The following is a 16,073-nucleotide window of genomic DNA, read 5'->3' as shown; positions in this document are numbered from 1 at the left end:
CTAAGTAAAGCTGATTTCCTTTTTAGAATTGAACTACCAGGGTAGTACTTTAAGAGAATGGTGCAAGGCCTGGCACCATGGCTCACACCTGTAATCCTAACACTGTGGGAGGCCGAGGCAGGCAGATCACGAGGTCAGGAGATTTGAGACCATCTTGGCTAACACAGTGAAACCCTGTCTCTACTAAAAATACAAAAAAATTAGCCCGGCGTGGTGGCACGTGCCTGTAGTCACAGCTACTTGGGAGACTGAGGCAGGAGAATCACTTGAACCTGAGAGGCGGAGGTTGCAGTGAGCCAAGATTGCACCACTGCACTCCGGCCTGGGCGCTGGGCAACAAAGTGAGACTCCGTCTCAAAAAGAAAAAAAAAAGAATGGTGCAGATATAGTCGCCTTTAATTTAGATAAGGCCTTCAGCAAAGCTGTTGTGGCATTCTTTTGATTGAGGTAGAGATAGTGCTTTTAGTTGGTTTCATTGAAGAATTGTTTTCAAAGGATATTGCTTAATGGCCACATAACAGCCTGGAAGGAATTTTGTTTTTAATCTTAGGATCTTCTCTTAAAAATAGCTTGTTAATATAGAAAAGTATATGGATAAGAATGTTCATGGTCTCACTACCCAGAGGTCTCATTAAAAAGCATATACAACCTGATACGTGTATATGTTTTTTTAAAAGAAGAATAAAAATGAATATATGGAGAGAATGATACAGAGTAAGGTGTAAAGTGAAATGAAGTCTTCTCCTCATCACTTCTCCCTGTGTTGCCCAGGCTAGAGTGCAGTAGTGAGGTCTCTGTTTATTGCAGCCTCCACCTCCCAGGTTCAAGGGATTCTCATGCCTCTGCCTCCGAAATAGCTGGGATCAGAGGTGTGTGCCATCACACCCAGCTAATTTTTTTTTTTTTTTGGAGACAGTCTCACTCTTTCATCCAGACTGGAGTGCAGTGGCGTGATCTTGGCTCACTGCAACCTCTGCCTCCCGGGTTCAAGTGATTCTCCTGCCTCAGCCTCACAAGTAGCTGGGACTACAGGCGTGTGCCACCACGCCTGGCTAATTTTTTGTATTTTTAGTAGAAATGGGGTTTCACCATGTTAGCCAGGATGGTCTTGATCTCCTGACCTCATCATCTTCCTACCTCAGCCTCCCAAAGTGCTGGGATTACAGTCATAAGCCATCGTGCCTGGCCCTCCTCCTGACTTCTCAAACCCTGGTCCCTTTCCCCAAAGATTTGTTAGCTGTGTCTTAGATATCCTTTCAGATCAATTTTTTTTCATAGACCCATAGAGTATACTTAAGTCATTTAAACCCACTTATGTAATACTACATACCCTCTTTTGCTTTTTTTTTTTCCCAGTCAATAACATATCTCGGAGATTTTTTCCTACAGACATGTGTCTACCTTATTTTTTGAGAACTGTACAGTATTTTATAGAATACATGTTCTTTAATTTGTTTAACCAGTCCTCTATTAATGATTTATTTTAGGCTAGTTTCCGGCCAGGTGCCGTAGCCCACGCTTGGAATCCCAGCACTTGGGGAGCCCGAGGCGGGTAGATCACGAGCTTAGGAGATCAAGACCAGCCTGGCTAACACGGTGAAAGCCCGTCTCTGCTAAAAATACAAAAAAATTATTAGCCGGGTATGGTGGCGGGTGCCTGTAGTCCCAGCTACTTGGGAGGCTGTGGCAGGAGAATGGCGTGAACCCAGGAGGCAGAGCTTGCAGTGAGCCGAGATTGCACCACTGCATTCCAGCCTGAGCAGCAGAGCGAGACTCCGTCCAAAAAAAATACAAAAATTAGCCAGATGTGATGGTGTGTGTCTGAAATCCCAGCTAGTGGGGAGGCTGAGGCTCAAGAGTCGCTTGAGCCCAGGAGGCAGAGGCTACAGTGAGCAGAGATCGTGCCATTGCACTCCAGCCTGGGCAACACAGCAAGAATCTGTCTAAAACAAAACAAAACAAAAAAAATTTATTTTAGGCTAGTTTCCAATAAAAACAAACTCCTACTTTTAGTGCCTAACACAATAAAATTGTATCACATCACAACTGCATGCCGGTGGGATAGCCCGTCTCTGTCTTGTAGCTGTGCTATCTGGCCCTGTGTTCTATAAGGTCATCACAGCAAGAGATGGCCTGGAAAAGGCTCTAGCTCTTAACTGTCTTGCCTCTCCTTTCTTTGGCCAAAAGAAATATGTGTTTGAGATTAGGAAGTGTCAAGGAGCACCTGGATATTTGGAGAGCGTCAGTGGTCTCTGCCACTGTACGAACAGTAAAGTCCTGTATCAGGCTTCAAAAAGAAGAGGAAGTCATTACCCAGTTGTTCGTTTGAGAAACAAACTCCACATGTATCAGCAATGTGCTCATTTCCTATTGGCTGCATTACTAGATGTAGAATGAAATATTTTGATTCTAGATGCCCCATTTTAAGAAAGATTGATATTGACACTATCCAGGGACATGTAGTCAGAACATGTAAGGATCTACAGATCTGTAGTCCCAGCTACTCGGGAGGCTACAGATTTTTGTGTCCTGAAGGTTTTCAAAGACTTGGAGAAGAGGGTGATGGTTTGTAGGGTACAGAATACTTTTATTCTGTGTGGTTCCCAAGGAGAGAACTAGAACCAATGATGGAGTTTTAGGATGATTTCTGTCACAATAAAGGATATTTAATCAGCAATTAGAGACCTTTATAAATCAAGCATAAGCCAGATGACATCTGTGAAGAATATTGTAAAGATTTTTTAGTTAGCATGGGAGATTGGTCTGGGTAGTCTCTGTGGCCTCTTTTTAAATCTGGAATTTTGTATCATGAATGTCAAATGAATATTTCTTTTTCTTTTTAAATAGGACACTGATGAAATTCAAGTTAACTATCCTGGAATGTTTGAATTGATGGAAGATTTACAAGGTAAGGTACTTTAAAGAATTTTTAGACTCCATTGGGAAAGGTAGGCCAAAAAAAAGAATTTTTAGACTCCATTTGAGAGAGACATTTTGAGAGCCAGCTCTTTGGCAGGCACTGGACAAAGCACTAGGGATCCATTGTTGAGGAGAAAGCAGACTGTCTTCATGGAGCTTCTGATATAAAATGGAGGAGGCCGGCACCAGGCAGCTGTCAAAAAGATAAGTGTTAAATTAGAATTGTGGTCAGTGCTCTGAAGTAGAGGCATATAGTGCCACTGCTGTTTGTCAAAAGATGGCGGGACTTTTTTTTGAAGTGCACTTGAGGATGATAGAACACATTGGTGACTTCCTTCAGCCACAGTTGGCAGCTGAGATACAGGCTCAAGAAGGAAGGTAGTTGGGTTGGTTTAGAAGTAGGGTTTTGTCAGGGGGAAATGTCCCAATCTGGGAGACAAAGAAGTCCTATCTGAGGAAGTAGCAATTGAGCTGTGCTCTAAAAAAAATGGAGATGAATTAACTGGGTAGACAGAGTAAGCAAGTGAGTCCGAGGCAAGGAGAACAGCATATGCAAAGGCCATCCTGTGAGAATGAACATAGCAAGAACTGAAAGAAGGGCATTTTGTTTGGTGTACAGGGAGTAAGAAGGAAAAAGTTAAGTGATGACCTTTGTGGGTCAACAGAAGTCACAGATCAAATGCGGAAGTACTTTATAGGCCTTGATAAAATTGTTTGCCCTTATCTTAAAATGCTCCTTGAGGCATCTTAGAGAGATAACAATATCAGACTTGGATTTTGAAAGGAGTAGATTGGCAGATAAACTAGTAGTGAGATTAGTATCAGTAAAGCTTGCTGAGTGATGATGGTGGTTTGTACTAAGGTGGTGGCAATGGAGATGAAGAGAAGCAGATGCATCCCAGAGATGTTTAGGAGGTAAATTTTGCAGTTCCTGCTGGTGGATTGGATGTAGGCAGATGAAGGAGAAAGACATTTGAAGCATAATTGCTGAGTTTTAGCTCACATGGAGAGATGGTATTCTTCACTGATAGAGGAAACAATAGAAGAATAGCAGGTGTGGGCAGGTACAGCCCTTGAGTTTACATTTGGATACATTGGGTTCGAAGTGCTTTTGAAATACCTAAGAGGTTATGTCAAGTAGGCAGTTGAGTATGTGGGCAGGTAGCTCAGAGGAAGCTACTGGCTTGGTTAAAAAGTTGGGAGTCAGTTGTGAATAGGTGACATTCAAAGCATTTGCCTAGGATAAGAACATGGAGTGAATAGAGAAAGTAGTTTGATACTGAGCCTTTAGCAGGTGGGTAGACTACGTCTGAGCCTACAAGGAGACTTGAGAAGGAGTAGCCAGCAAGGTGTTCCAGAAAAACACCAGAAAAGTGTAGAATTGCCTGAACCAAAGGAAAGAAAGAGTGTTTCAAAACAGAGGGAGCACTTAGTAGCATTAAAAGCAAACTATGAACTGAAAAGGTTGTTCACTAGATTTAGAAACAAGAAGGTTATTGGTGACCCTGGTGAGAGCTCTTTTGTTGGAGCGAGGAGAGTAGAAGGGGAGTAGGTTGAGGAATAAGTGGAAAGTGAGGAACTGGAGACAGTGAATGTGTGCTGTTCTTTCAAGAAGTCTGGTGGTGAAGAAGAGGTGAAGGATGGAAAGGTTACAGGTGTCAGAAGAGAGGAGAGGAATAGGAGTTGGGATGAGTTTTTTTTTTTTTTTTTTTCTAAAACTTGATTTTATTTAACTGCTGACTATAAGAATGTAAGTGCTTTCCTGGAAGAGGTGACTCTAGAAGAGAGGGAAAAGATAATTGATGATGACAGGTGTCTGAGAAGGTGGGAAGGGTGCAATACAAGGGCCAGTGGAGGGGTTGACCTTGCTAAGGGGAGAGGCAGAGTTATAGCAGATAGCAGGAAGGGAGAACAGATAGCACCAGAGGATGTGTAGGTGTTTATGTTTGAAAGCAAGAAGTTCCCATCTTGTGGATCTTTTTTTTTTTTTTTTTTTTTTTTTTTTTGGTCAAACAGGAAGTAATATATGCTAAGAATGAAAGAGTCAGAGTTTTGAGAAGTGAATGGAACCATTTGAAGTAGTCATTATAGGGAATGAGAAGGTGAACTGACCATCAGCAGTAGGTAGTAGCTCAGGACAAGGCACAAAAATCAGGTAGTTGAATTAGTTTGGGTTGGGGTTTTGTGACAAAGGTAAAAGATAATTTTAGGAGTATAATTGAAATAATAGGTTAAAGAATCTTAGCTGGAAGAAAAGGGAAGTGGAAACAAAAAAGAGTGAGCCGATAAATTGGGAGGAAAAAGAAGAGCTGTGCCCAGGTGATTCCAAGGTGGTCAGGGAATGGTCATGGTTGGAGTTCCTGCACACACTGGAGGGACAGGAGGATATGGTCAGAAAATGAGATATTTGATGATTTTGGAAGTAAAGCAGTTACAAGTGATAACTTAGTTTGGGACATGTCTCAGGTATCAAGGCAGAGGTGGCGTAATGGAGTGGTTGATTAGAGATGAGATTTTAAAATCTTAACTTGCTGATTATTAACATGAAGTCACCCAGGATGGTGGCAGTACTGGGAGTGTAGAGGAAAACTGAGCCAAGTGCCAAACCTTTCAATGAATGAGGGGAATGGCTAACCTGATGTCAGACAGCAAGCAGGAGTCAGGAGAAGATTACAGCCTTATGGTGTGGGGCCTCAGCAGGGTGAAGGTGTTTAATGGGGTAGAGAAGTAATGGCCTGGAAGAGGCTTCAAGGAGTAAGAAAGACATAGACCAAACTCTGAAAGAGGTTAGATATGCAAAAATAAACTCAGTTACTTGAAAGGCATGCTAGAGAAGCAGTTTCCTCAAAAGAGAGCTTCAACTTGCCTCCTTTGTGGGAATAAAATAACCGCCTCCTTTGAGGCGGTTATTTTATATATACAAATTAACATCAAAAATAGTTTCGATGAATGGGGGAAGCTAGAGAGGTTAAAGGTATATTCTGTGAATCCAGAACTACACTTACCTAGGGGAGCCTTCATCTGGATCCTGAAAAATTGTAAGATGATTTAAAGAAAGAGGATTATACAAATAAGTATCTAGTCTTTACTTACAGATTTATAGTCTTTTGTGAGCATTGTTGTACTTGCTTCCTTAAGTTACGAGTGAGAAGAATTAGGGCCAAAGAGAACAGTTGCCTGTCAAGTGGCAGAATTAGCTGCCAAACTCATGCTTCTTGACTCTGCCCTGGCACTGTCTGAACTGACCCTGTTCCTTCTTGTAATTGCCCTTCCGTAACAAGGTTCATTTTACCTATCATGCAGCCTCCTCTGAGTGTGGAGCTTCTGTCACTCTGCAAACGGAAAGATGTGTAACTGAAATCTTACCATTGTCGTCAGTTTTCATTCATTAATAGAGAGATTGGCAGCCAATAGCATGCATGGCCAAGATGACAGAGGATCAGTAATAAGCCACACACACCCCTTCCCCAGCACTATCCCAAGGACTTACCTGATGTAATCAAGGAGCCACCGTATCCAAAGGGTTGAGAAATGATGGTGGGCTGATGATTTATCACTTGGGCTCTAATGATAAAAATATTATTCAAATACAGCATTTATTTTTGTTCTGCTATAGAGTCTGTGTTCATGATTCATTTCAAGAAAGAAAAGAGAAGGCCGGGCGCGGTGGCTCAAGCCTGTAATCCCAGCACTTTGGGAGGCCGAGACGGGCGGATCACGAGGTCAGGAGATCGAGACCATCCTGGCTAACACGGTGAAACCCCGTCTCTACTAAAAAATACAGAAAACTAGCCGGGCGAGGTGGCGGGCGCCTGTAGTCCCAGCTACTCGGGAGGTTGAGGCAGGAGAATGGCGTGAACCCGGGAGGCGGAGCTTGCAGTGAGCTGAGATCCGGCCACTGCACTCCAGCCCCAGGCGACAGAGCAAGACTGTCCCAAAAAAAAAAAGAAAGAAAAGAGAAAAATACTAGAAATTAGACCTATCCGTTGGAAAAGGTTACTTCCCACTGATTTCAACATATGTACACCACTTAACTCTGTGCTCAGTGCAATTAATTCTCTGAGGTTTTTCTAATACTCTAATTTTACCTGTGAGAAAATTGAGGCATCAAGAAGTTAAGTATCTTGTCCATGGTCACACTGAATCTGTAGTCACAATTTGAATTCAGAGTCCTATACTGCATATTTGATATGTATGTGGTTCTTTAAATTCAGATTAACGTGTGTATTCTGCGAAATGTATTAATCTTAAAGGTACAGCTACTTGTGTTTTAACCATCATCCTGACCAAAATATTGAACATTTTCAGTCTCCCAGAAGGTCGCCTTGTGCTCCTTCCAAATTGATAACCTCCTCTTTTCCTAAAGGTTTTGTTTGTTTTTTCAGATGGAGTCTCACTCTGTCACCTAGGCTAGAGTGCAGCGGCACGATCTTGGCTCATGCAACCTCTGCCTCCTGGGTTCAAGTAATTCTCCTGCTTCAGCCTCCCAAGTAGCTGGTATTACAGGCATATGCCACCATGCCTGGCTAATTTTTGTATTTTTAGTAGAGACTGGGTTTCACCATGTTGGCCAGGCTGGTCTCGAACACCTGACCTCAGGTGATCCACCCATCTTGGCCTCCCAAAGTGCTGGGACTACAGGTGTGAGTCTCCTAAAGGTTTTAAATAGACCATATATTTTCAGGATCTATGGTCTAATACTTTCAGATGCTTTCCTAGTGCTTCTCTTTTTTTTTAACTGTAACATCTGTTACAGAAATCAGATGTCTTAGTTTTTGATACATCTTATCCTTAGGAATATTAAGAGGAATTATTTAAACTTATAAAATGATAATAAAATAGATACAATAATTAACAGGTTGGTTTTATATACCTTCGCTTACCGTTTATTGAGCATCTACCCATGTGCCAACCGCTGAGCCAACGGTGGAAATACATAGTTCCTGATCTCAGGGAGCTTATATTGTAGTAGGGAAGAAGAAACACACAAAGATAGAGACAGACTCATACATTCAACTGAAAATGAAATCATTTATAATAAAGTACAAGGAGAAACACAGGAGGAAAAGGCCCTAAATCTGCTTAGGGAGTCAGGAATGCTTTTGCAAAAGAGGCAGCACCTAAGCAAAAATGAGTTTGCCCGGAGAATGAAAGGTGGGTTGAGGTTTAAGAGAGCTAACATTGCATCCACATGGAGGTAGAATAGGATATGCACATCCTTCACTCTCCTGATTAAGGAATGGTACCATAATCCAGTATTCCTTGAGTATGTAGAATGGGGAGATGATGGGAAATGATATAGGATCAAAGGTTTCTACATTTTTTTCAGATTAACATTGTAATGTCTTAGAAGAATTTTGCATAGAGTAGAGAAAATGAGACAGATTTGTGTGTGTTAGAAAGGTCACCTTCCAGCGTTGTTTATGAGGCATAGTTTATGAGGAAGGGAAGACTAGAGCTAACATAGTTAATCTGTTTTTTTTTTTTTTAAATGTATGAGGAAACCCAGGCACAGACAGAAGTTAAGTAACTTGTTCCGGATGATAATAATTAGTGAGTGGTAGAGCCATGATTTAAACCTAGTTAAGCAGCCTGATTTGTATGCTGAAATCTTAGCCATTCTCCCATGGAAAAAGTCAGAGGCAGATGAGATGGGAAGAAGCATAGTCAGGCGGTGATGGAGGCAGGGAGACCGTGGGAGACTTTCAGGTGTGCTCTTCTGCTGACTGGAAGATCATGTTACTTCCAAATTTGTTTCTGGTATTTTACATTTGTGGTATATATTTTTTCTTAATGGTTGTGGTGTGTCTCATTGAAGCTGCTATTATTAATTCACAGAAGAAAAGTCCAAAATGTTGACCTAATTTTACAAAACAAGCTGCATATCAGCTGATGAATGCATGAGAAATTTTCGAGGCTTTCACAGTGGTCTTAAGGTAAGTTCAGTTATTTTTTTAAACAATACTCAGTATTGTTTTTAGTAAACCATAATAAATTAGGTTTATTTTTAATAAGCAGTTGAACTTCACCTTAAAAACACTGTGAGAGTCTTAAACAGTTAACCTGCTAGCCAGATTTTTCTGTTATCTCAAAGCCCAGGGCGAGTTGGAAGTCCCAAAGTTTCAGTTTTTCCCTGGGTGGTCTTCAGTAGAGGTCTCCCATGATACATTAGGAGGTGTTACTCTTTTATAGGTGGCAAAACTGGAATTCAATAGAGGTTGAATGACTTTGCCCCCAGTTATGTAAGAGTTAAAACTGGGAGTGTGATCCCAAAGTCCACTCTTTCCACCACCTCACACTGCTTCAGCAAGAAGGGAGGTTCAGTGTGGCAGTGTGAGTGGCTTGTGAGGGAAGGTTGGAGTGCTGCACTGTTACGCCCTGTGCTCTGCGGTAGTGCTCTTGAATTTCTGTATGGCTGATGTAAGTCAGACCTTCAGAGAGTGTTATACCTACTAATCTTAATTAGTATATCCTAATACTGATTGTTTAGAAGGCATTTTAGAATTTATAGTACATCACATGTTTATCTTTTCTACTGGTGTTGTCCATAACTAATGCATAATTAAGCCATAGCAGCAAGAAGTTGAGCAAAAATGAAAGCACCATACCTGAGCAACAGACTTTTCCAATGTGAGACCCAGTTTCCCTCTGGTCACTTGATATGGTTAAAATGTGAGCACTAGAAGCCTTTAAGGAGCATCTAGTCTGGTGGCTTTGAAGACCACAGATGATTGTCACGAGGTCATCCAGCTGCTTCATGACACCAAGAATATGGTCCACCTTTTTCTTGATGATAATTAACCTACTAGTTTGTGTCTGTCATTCTTCATGAATTGGGGCTGTTGCACTTACAGGATTTTAGTAGCAGAGATTCATTATTTTAGGGAATAGTAGAAATCTTTTGAGATTGAAGAGAAGAAAAAGGTTTAGGTGCAGCTAATTTGTTGATTGTTTTTAATAAGACTATTGAAAATGTGATAGATTATTATTTTTAAACTGAAAGAATACTGATATTGCTAAGTTTATTCATTTCTTGATTAGTGAAAGTAGAAAAACAAAACTAAGGTAACATTTGATCATGTAGTAAAGTTTAATAGAGAGAACACATGAAGGATTTTTATTTCTGAAATTCTTTTAATTTTGTAGAATGGCTTAAAATGTGCTCAGAGTAAATTTAAGTATTTGTATAAAGAAAAATCAAATATACAACATTAATCTTAAATGAACAATAGGATAATGCTTAACCTAGTTTTTCACCATCAACTTGAAGGAAAGAAGTCTAAAAATTTTAAAACATTAAGAGAAGTGCCTCTAAAAGAATGCACATAATTATTTCCTAATGTGAGATTAGTGAAAATTAGTAAAATATTGTAAATCTGAGAACACATAGTAGCTTTGGTAACTATCTAATGAGTTTCAAAGCCATCTTCCAAGTTTCACAATCATACTTACATTATGGCTTAGGAGTGAGGCATTGTGGCACTGACCTGTCTTCCTCCAAAGAGCAGCTGAAAGGAGCATGAGATGTGACATCCTTGGTAAAGTTCTCGCCAACTACTGACAACTCACCTGGGGTGGCAGTCACCTGGGTTTTGCCCAGCGGGCTTACTTTAGACCATTGCTGGCAAGTAAAGCATTGTGGGGCTGCCTCCTGAAATGTCACTTGCCTGTCTTAATATTCAAAAAGTTTCAAGTAGTTTCGCTTTGGAGTCACTAAGAAGCCTGGCTATAATCTGAAAGTGAAATGAGATTTAGGTTTACATGACCCTTAGAGAATGAGGACAGGTAGATGAGATGGGATTAAGTCTGTGGTGTTGAGCTGTTCAGGGCGTTTGCTGTATTATCTCAAACTACCTGTAGTGTATTTGTAGGTATGGGTGAGAGTAACTGTTCTTGGAATAGAAAAGCTCTGCTGCATCGAGACACAATGCTGGCAGCTGCGGCCGTGTACAGAGGTAAGGGATGACCACTCTTTCACCTGCCTCACCATGGCACTTGTGCTGTATCATGTTGATTCCTTTCACGTTGCCAATGTATTTTCCATTCCCATTAAGGCTCCCTCAGACTTCGTGTCCTTCCTCTCAAAACACAAATCCTGTGGCTTTTTCCAGACAGCCTTTACGATTTCCTTACCCTAAGTATTAATAATTTTTCATGTAAGTTGTTCTCAGAATCTTATGAATATCCTGTACCCATTTCTTTTTGAAGAACATGACCTTTATTGAGGAGAAATTTTTTCCTACTTGCATTTTTTCAGACTTTAACCATTATTGTCTTTTTAGAAATGTACAGAAATGAGGATGGTTCAGTACCTGCCACATATCAGATCTATTACATGATAGGATGGAAATATCATGAGTCACAGGTAACATTATTAAGGTGGATCACTTTTCTTAGTGGGTTCATGTTCAGATTATTGTTACTAACTGGGGGGAAGGGGTAATATAAGACAGCATTAATGACTTTAGTTGGGACTGTGTATTATCTATCTATTTCTAATATCTTTAATCCTTATTATTTTCAGGCAAGACCAGCTGAAAGAGGTTCTGCAACTGTGTCATTTGGAGAACTAGGAAAAATAAACAACCTTATGCCACAGGAGAAAAAATCACAATAAATATTTATTCAATGTTAATGTTGTCCAGAATTTTCATCAGAAATGGATAGTTTTCACATCTAAAATTATTACATTTTGAAGCTAGAAGCAGTCTAAGCTATTTACTAATAGACTTTTCATATAATTAGGAAAACCTGATATCACATCTATAGTAACCATTTCAGTTTCATATTGTTTCTGTTTTCATAAGGATACTGCTGAGTGTCCTTGCAGATTGAGCCTAAAAGCAAAGAAAAGATTTCCCTAAAATATTTGCAAATAATGTTCACATATGTAAATGCCTGGGAAAATATTACTCATGCTGACCTTTTGTACCTTTTTCTCCTGCTTTGATCTTTTGTTACTTCTGCGAAAGGACCACAGCCATGGAGATGAGAGGAGGAACAAGTTAGTCGGTTCTTTAGAGTTCTGGCTCATTTAGATTGAAAAACATAGACTTTTTTTTTTTTTTTTGAGATGGAGTCTCGCTCTGTCACCCAAGCTGGAGTGCAGTGGCCAGATCTCAGCTCACTGCAAGCTCCGCCTCCCGGTCCACGCCATTCTCCTGCCTCAGCCTCCCGAGTAGCTGGGACTACAGGCGCCCGCCACCTCGCCCGGCTATTTTTTTGTATTTTTTAGTAGAGACGGGGTTTCACCGTGTTAGCCAGGATGGTCTCGATCTCCTGACCTTGTGATCCGCCCGCCTCGGCCTCCCAAAGTGCTGGGATTACAGGCTTGAGCCACCGCGCCCGGCCAACATAGACTTTTTATAATTACTATTGTAAGGTACTTAAGCCAAAGTTGTATTTGTCATACTGTTTTCTTTGCCTTGAAGAAGAACAGATGAATATGCACCTTCTCCAGAGTTATGTGGTTTTAGAGTTTAGAAGAGCATGTATCTTTATTAAATCCCTCCTCAACTCTTTTTAAAGCATCTGAATTTAATTTTTTACCTTCATGGTATGGGTGGGACCACCGTGGTTTTACACCCCACCCTACCTTAGGGAAGAAGAAAACATTTTGAAGAATTACAGAAGCAGAATCACATGTAAAAGTCTCTGCACAGTCATCAGTTTATTGTTAGGCTTTCCTTTGTAATTTCAGGGCTTAAGCACTATTGTCCTAATCTAAGTTCACAGTCCTGTTGTTGTCAAGGAGGGTTCAAAATCATTTGGAGATAATCAAGCTCAGACAGCTTAGGATAGGTGGGAAGAATGTAGAGGAAGCAGGGAGAAGGCTGAGAAGCAAGCAGGAGTGAACGCTAGGTGTGTTGTTTCCAATTAGCTGTTTGCTGTCTTTTCCATTTAACCTGGGCACTGCCCCAGCCTCATCTTCAGCCTTCAGTGATCTATGATAGCATTTCCTTCTGTCTCCTCTCAGTCTCTCTCTCTTCTGCCTTCCTTCCCTCCTTTATGGTATTAGCAGCAAGCTCTCCGTGTGTCGGGGCTGTGTCTTAGCCTGTACATAGCACATGGTGCTTTGTGCATAGTAGATATTCAGTTAAATTTTGAACTAATATTATATGACAGACTTGCCCTTTGAAAGACTAAGTTATAGTTAAAAACCAAGATTTGTAGGAGAAAAAGAAATTATTCTTCTCTTCAGTTGGAAAAATCATCGATACCTGAAACTGGGATACGCTTGGTAGCTTTTTTGTTTTATTTTAACACAAAGTAAACCTGTGAAGTAGAATTTGGTGTTTTGTTTTTTGGTTTTTTTTTTTTTTTAGCTTAATTTTCAGAACTTGAAGACAGAGAACAACAACAAAAAACAAAAAATTCTGTGCTAGCCGGGTGCAACAGTGCATGCCTGTAGTCCCAACTGCTTGGGAAGCTGAGGCAGGAGGATCACTTGAGCCTAGGAGTTCAAGGCTACAGTGAGCTATCTGTGCCATGGCACTCCAGCCTGGGCAAAAGAGGAGACCTCATCTTAAGAAAAATCCACCAAAAACCCTGTGTTTTAAAGTGCAAACTGATGATGGGGGAATGGGTAAATTCCGGGAGTCTGTATTTCCAAAAGGACATGTGTTTATGTGCATTAATACTTGTTTTTGAAGAACACATCTCAAAGTGTTAAGTGGCTGTTGCTGAGGAAGGAGACTGAGGGACTGGGTGTGTCTGTGTTGTTCTGTTTGAATGTCGAGGACATAGAAACTAGGAGGGAGACTTGTACATTTCACTTTTTAAACTTCCTGTAAATTTTGAATTTTCCAAGCAAGAATATTCCTTTTGCTTATTTAATGTCAATGGAGTTATATGTGCATGGTGGGTGGAGCTAAGGATTACTCTACCCTGGCTATCCCATAAAAAACTTCATTTGTTTAAAAAAATTAAGGAAAGAAAACACAGCTAATTGAGGACCCTTATTGTTTCATGTGAGTGACTGTACTGAAAACATTTATTTTAGTGTGTATAACACTAGTGAAATTATTTTTTTAGTTGAAATCTGCTCAAAGTATGCTATTAAGCTTTTATTGTTCAGAGCCCTCAGGAAACTGATTGTTCTGAATAACCACATTTTCCAAATGATTAAGAGCCCATCCTTTTAAGCAATGAAACTTAAAAAGTGTTTATTAAACATCTTTCAAAAATATGTTACATTCTTAAATGGTATATGATAATCATTCTTTTTTTTTTTTTTTTTTTTTTTTTTGAGACAGAGTCTCGCTCTGTCTGTTTCCAGGCTGGAGTACAGTGGCATGATCTTGGCTCACTACAACCTCTGTCTGCCGGGTTCAAGCGATTCTGCTGCCTCAGCTTCCCAAGTAGCTGGGATTACAGGTGTGTGCCACCGCGCCGGCTAATTTTTGTATTTTTAGTAGAGACAGGGTTTCACCATGTTGGCCAGCGTGGTCTCGATCTCTTGACCTCATGATCCGCCCACCTCAGCCTCCCAAAGTGCTGGGATTACAGGCGTGAGCCACCGTGCCCGACCAATAATCGTTTCTTGATAACCCCACAGTTATTATCATAAACTCAAATTGTACTGTATTGCTTGTTCCCAGACTAGCCCCAAGAATGCTGTGGTTGGTTTTGTGTATTTTCCAGCACTTTTCTTATTTGCTGTCAGTTGTCAATTTCAACACCTTGACCAAAATGAACTTTCTTGAGTCATTTCTTCTGTTTTGCTATAAGATTAGAATTCATACTGAAAGATTTCTAGGACTTGTGTATTAAGGTAGGGAAAAGGAACTAGGTTCTTTTTTTTTTTTTTCCGAAGGAACTCCTTTGGAATAAAATGCATGAGCTTTATTGGTTCCTTTAACAGGTCTTCATTGAGTTTCATGTGCCAGGCATCCAGCTATTCTCTGCGTTTATAGTTGTCAGTCTGACAGGGCTCTAGTATGTGCACACTGTGACACCTGTTGGCTGCCAGGAGACTGGCTTATTTCCTGGTTCTTAAGCAATATTCCAGGTTGTTGGCCTGGAAAATTCCAAAGGTGGCAGTAAATATGAAAATTTATATCTATAAAACAAAGAGTTTTTGCTTTACAGGAAGAATTTGTAGGATTTATTGAGATAATAAGCTACCTATATACATCAAGTATGTGTTATGATTGTAAGAAATTACGGAAATGTGTAAGTCATGAAGTACCTGAGGGAAGTTTTGTATATTTTTCAAACTCTTAGTACCATTTTCATCCACTAGGTGGAAACAATTACAGTACAGTATGACCCGCATTAAAGACATGTACAATTTTTTGGCCAGGCGCAGTGGCTCACGCCTGTGATCTCAACACTTTGGGAAACTGAGGCGGGAGGATTGCTTGAGCCCAGGAGTTTGAGACCAGCTTGGGCAACGTGATGAAACCCTGTCTCTACAAATAAAAAAAAAATTAGCCAGGCATGGTGGCACATGACTGTGGTCCTAGCTACTCAGAAGGCTGAGGTGTGGGAGTATTACTTGAGCCCAGGAGGTCAAGGCTGCAACAAGCTGTCGCACCACTGCACTCCAGCCTGGGCAACAGCAAGACCCTCGTCTCCAAAAAAAAAAAGATGTACAATTTTTATATTGATTATGTATTCCTTAAGTAGGAATGGAATAAAAGTATTTTACCATGGATTGGCTTCTGTGAAGGAAAGAAGTGAATATTAGTAGATATTTGGCAAAAAGAAAGATAGTTAATGCAGTTATGATTATTCTGTTCCTTTGTAAGTTACCTTTAGCCTCTCTTGCTTAAGAAATATTTTGAGCTTTTTGGGGGAGGGGTTGTGGTTAATGATGTGAAATTAATCTTCAGGAAATTTATCATAAGCAGACTTGCCTTTTCAGATATTGGTATATTTTAATTCTCTACCTGAATACATGACAGATACTTTACCATGCTGGTTTAAAAAGCATTAATCTGAAAATATTAGAAGGTAGGGTGAGCACTGGTAAGTTATTGTTAACAAATAAGGAAATAATGCTTTGCCATCTGTGGTGGTTTTAAAACCTATCCACAAATTTTTGACATGCTTCTCTTTAAGACAGGACACTTCAATCCCCCTAAGTACAGGCTGAGTTTAGTGATTCCCTTCCAACAAATGGATGGTATGTCGCTTCTGAGACTAGATAA

General features: G+C 40.4%; 1 protein-coding gene across 4 annotated transcripts in view; it reads left to right on the top strand.

Annotated features, from left to right (window-relative positions):
* Positions 1-11,554, top strand: part of NDUFAF5 (NADH:ubiquinone oxidoreductase complex assembly factor 5) — a 36,173-nt gene extending 24,619 nt beyond the window's left edge. For 3 of the 4 annotated variants that reach the window (XM_033185579.1, XM_033185581.1, XM_033185582.1), the window contains 4 exons: positions 2,848-2,908; positions 10,791-10,874; positions 11,202-11,284; positions 11,444-11,554. In XM_033185579.1, the coding sequence (XP_033041470.1) occupies positions 2,848-2,908; positions 10,791-10,874; positions 11,202-11,284; positions 11,444-11,536 (321 nt within the window). In that variant the 3' untranslated portion in view covers positions 11,537-11,554. Of the gene's footprint in view, positions 1-2,847; positions 2,909-8,757; positions 8,856-10,790; positions 10,875-11,201; positions 11,285-11,443 lie in introns of all 4 variants that reach the window. The other variant, XR_004431120.1, reaches the window with a different exon arrangement.
* The last annotated feature ends 4,519 nt before the right edge of the window (positions 11,555-16,073 follow it).

The sequence above is a fragment of the Trachypithecus francoisi genome, unplaced genomic scaffold, assembly GCF_009764315.1.
Source record: "Trachypithecus francoisi isolate TF-2019V2 unplaced genomic scaffold, Tfra_2.0 Lachesis_group21, whole genome shotgun sequence".
Lineage (NCBI taxonomy): Eukaryota > Metazoa > Chordata > Mammalia > Primates > Cercopithecidae > Trachypithecus > Trachypithecus francoisi.
The sequence above is the reverse complement of the archived record's forward strand: the minus strand, read 5'-3'. Positions and strand labels throughout refer to the sequence as shown.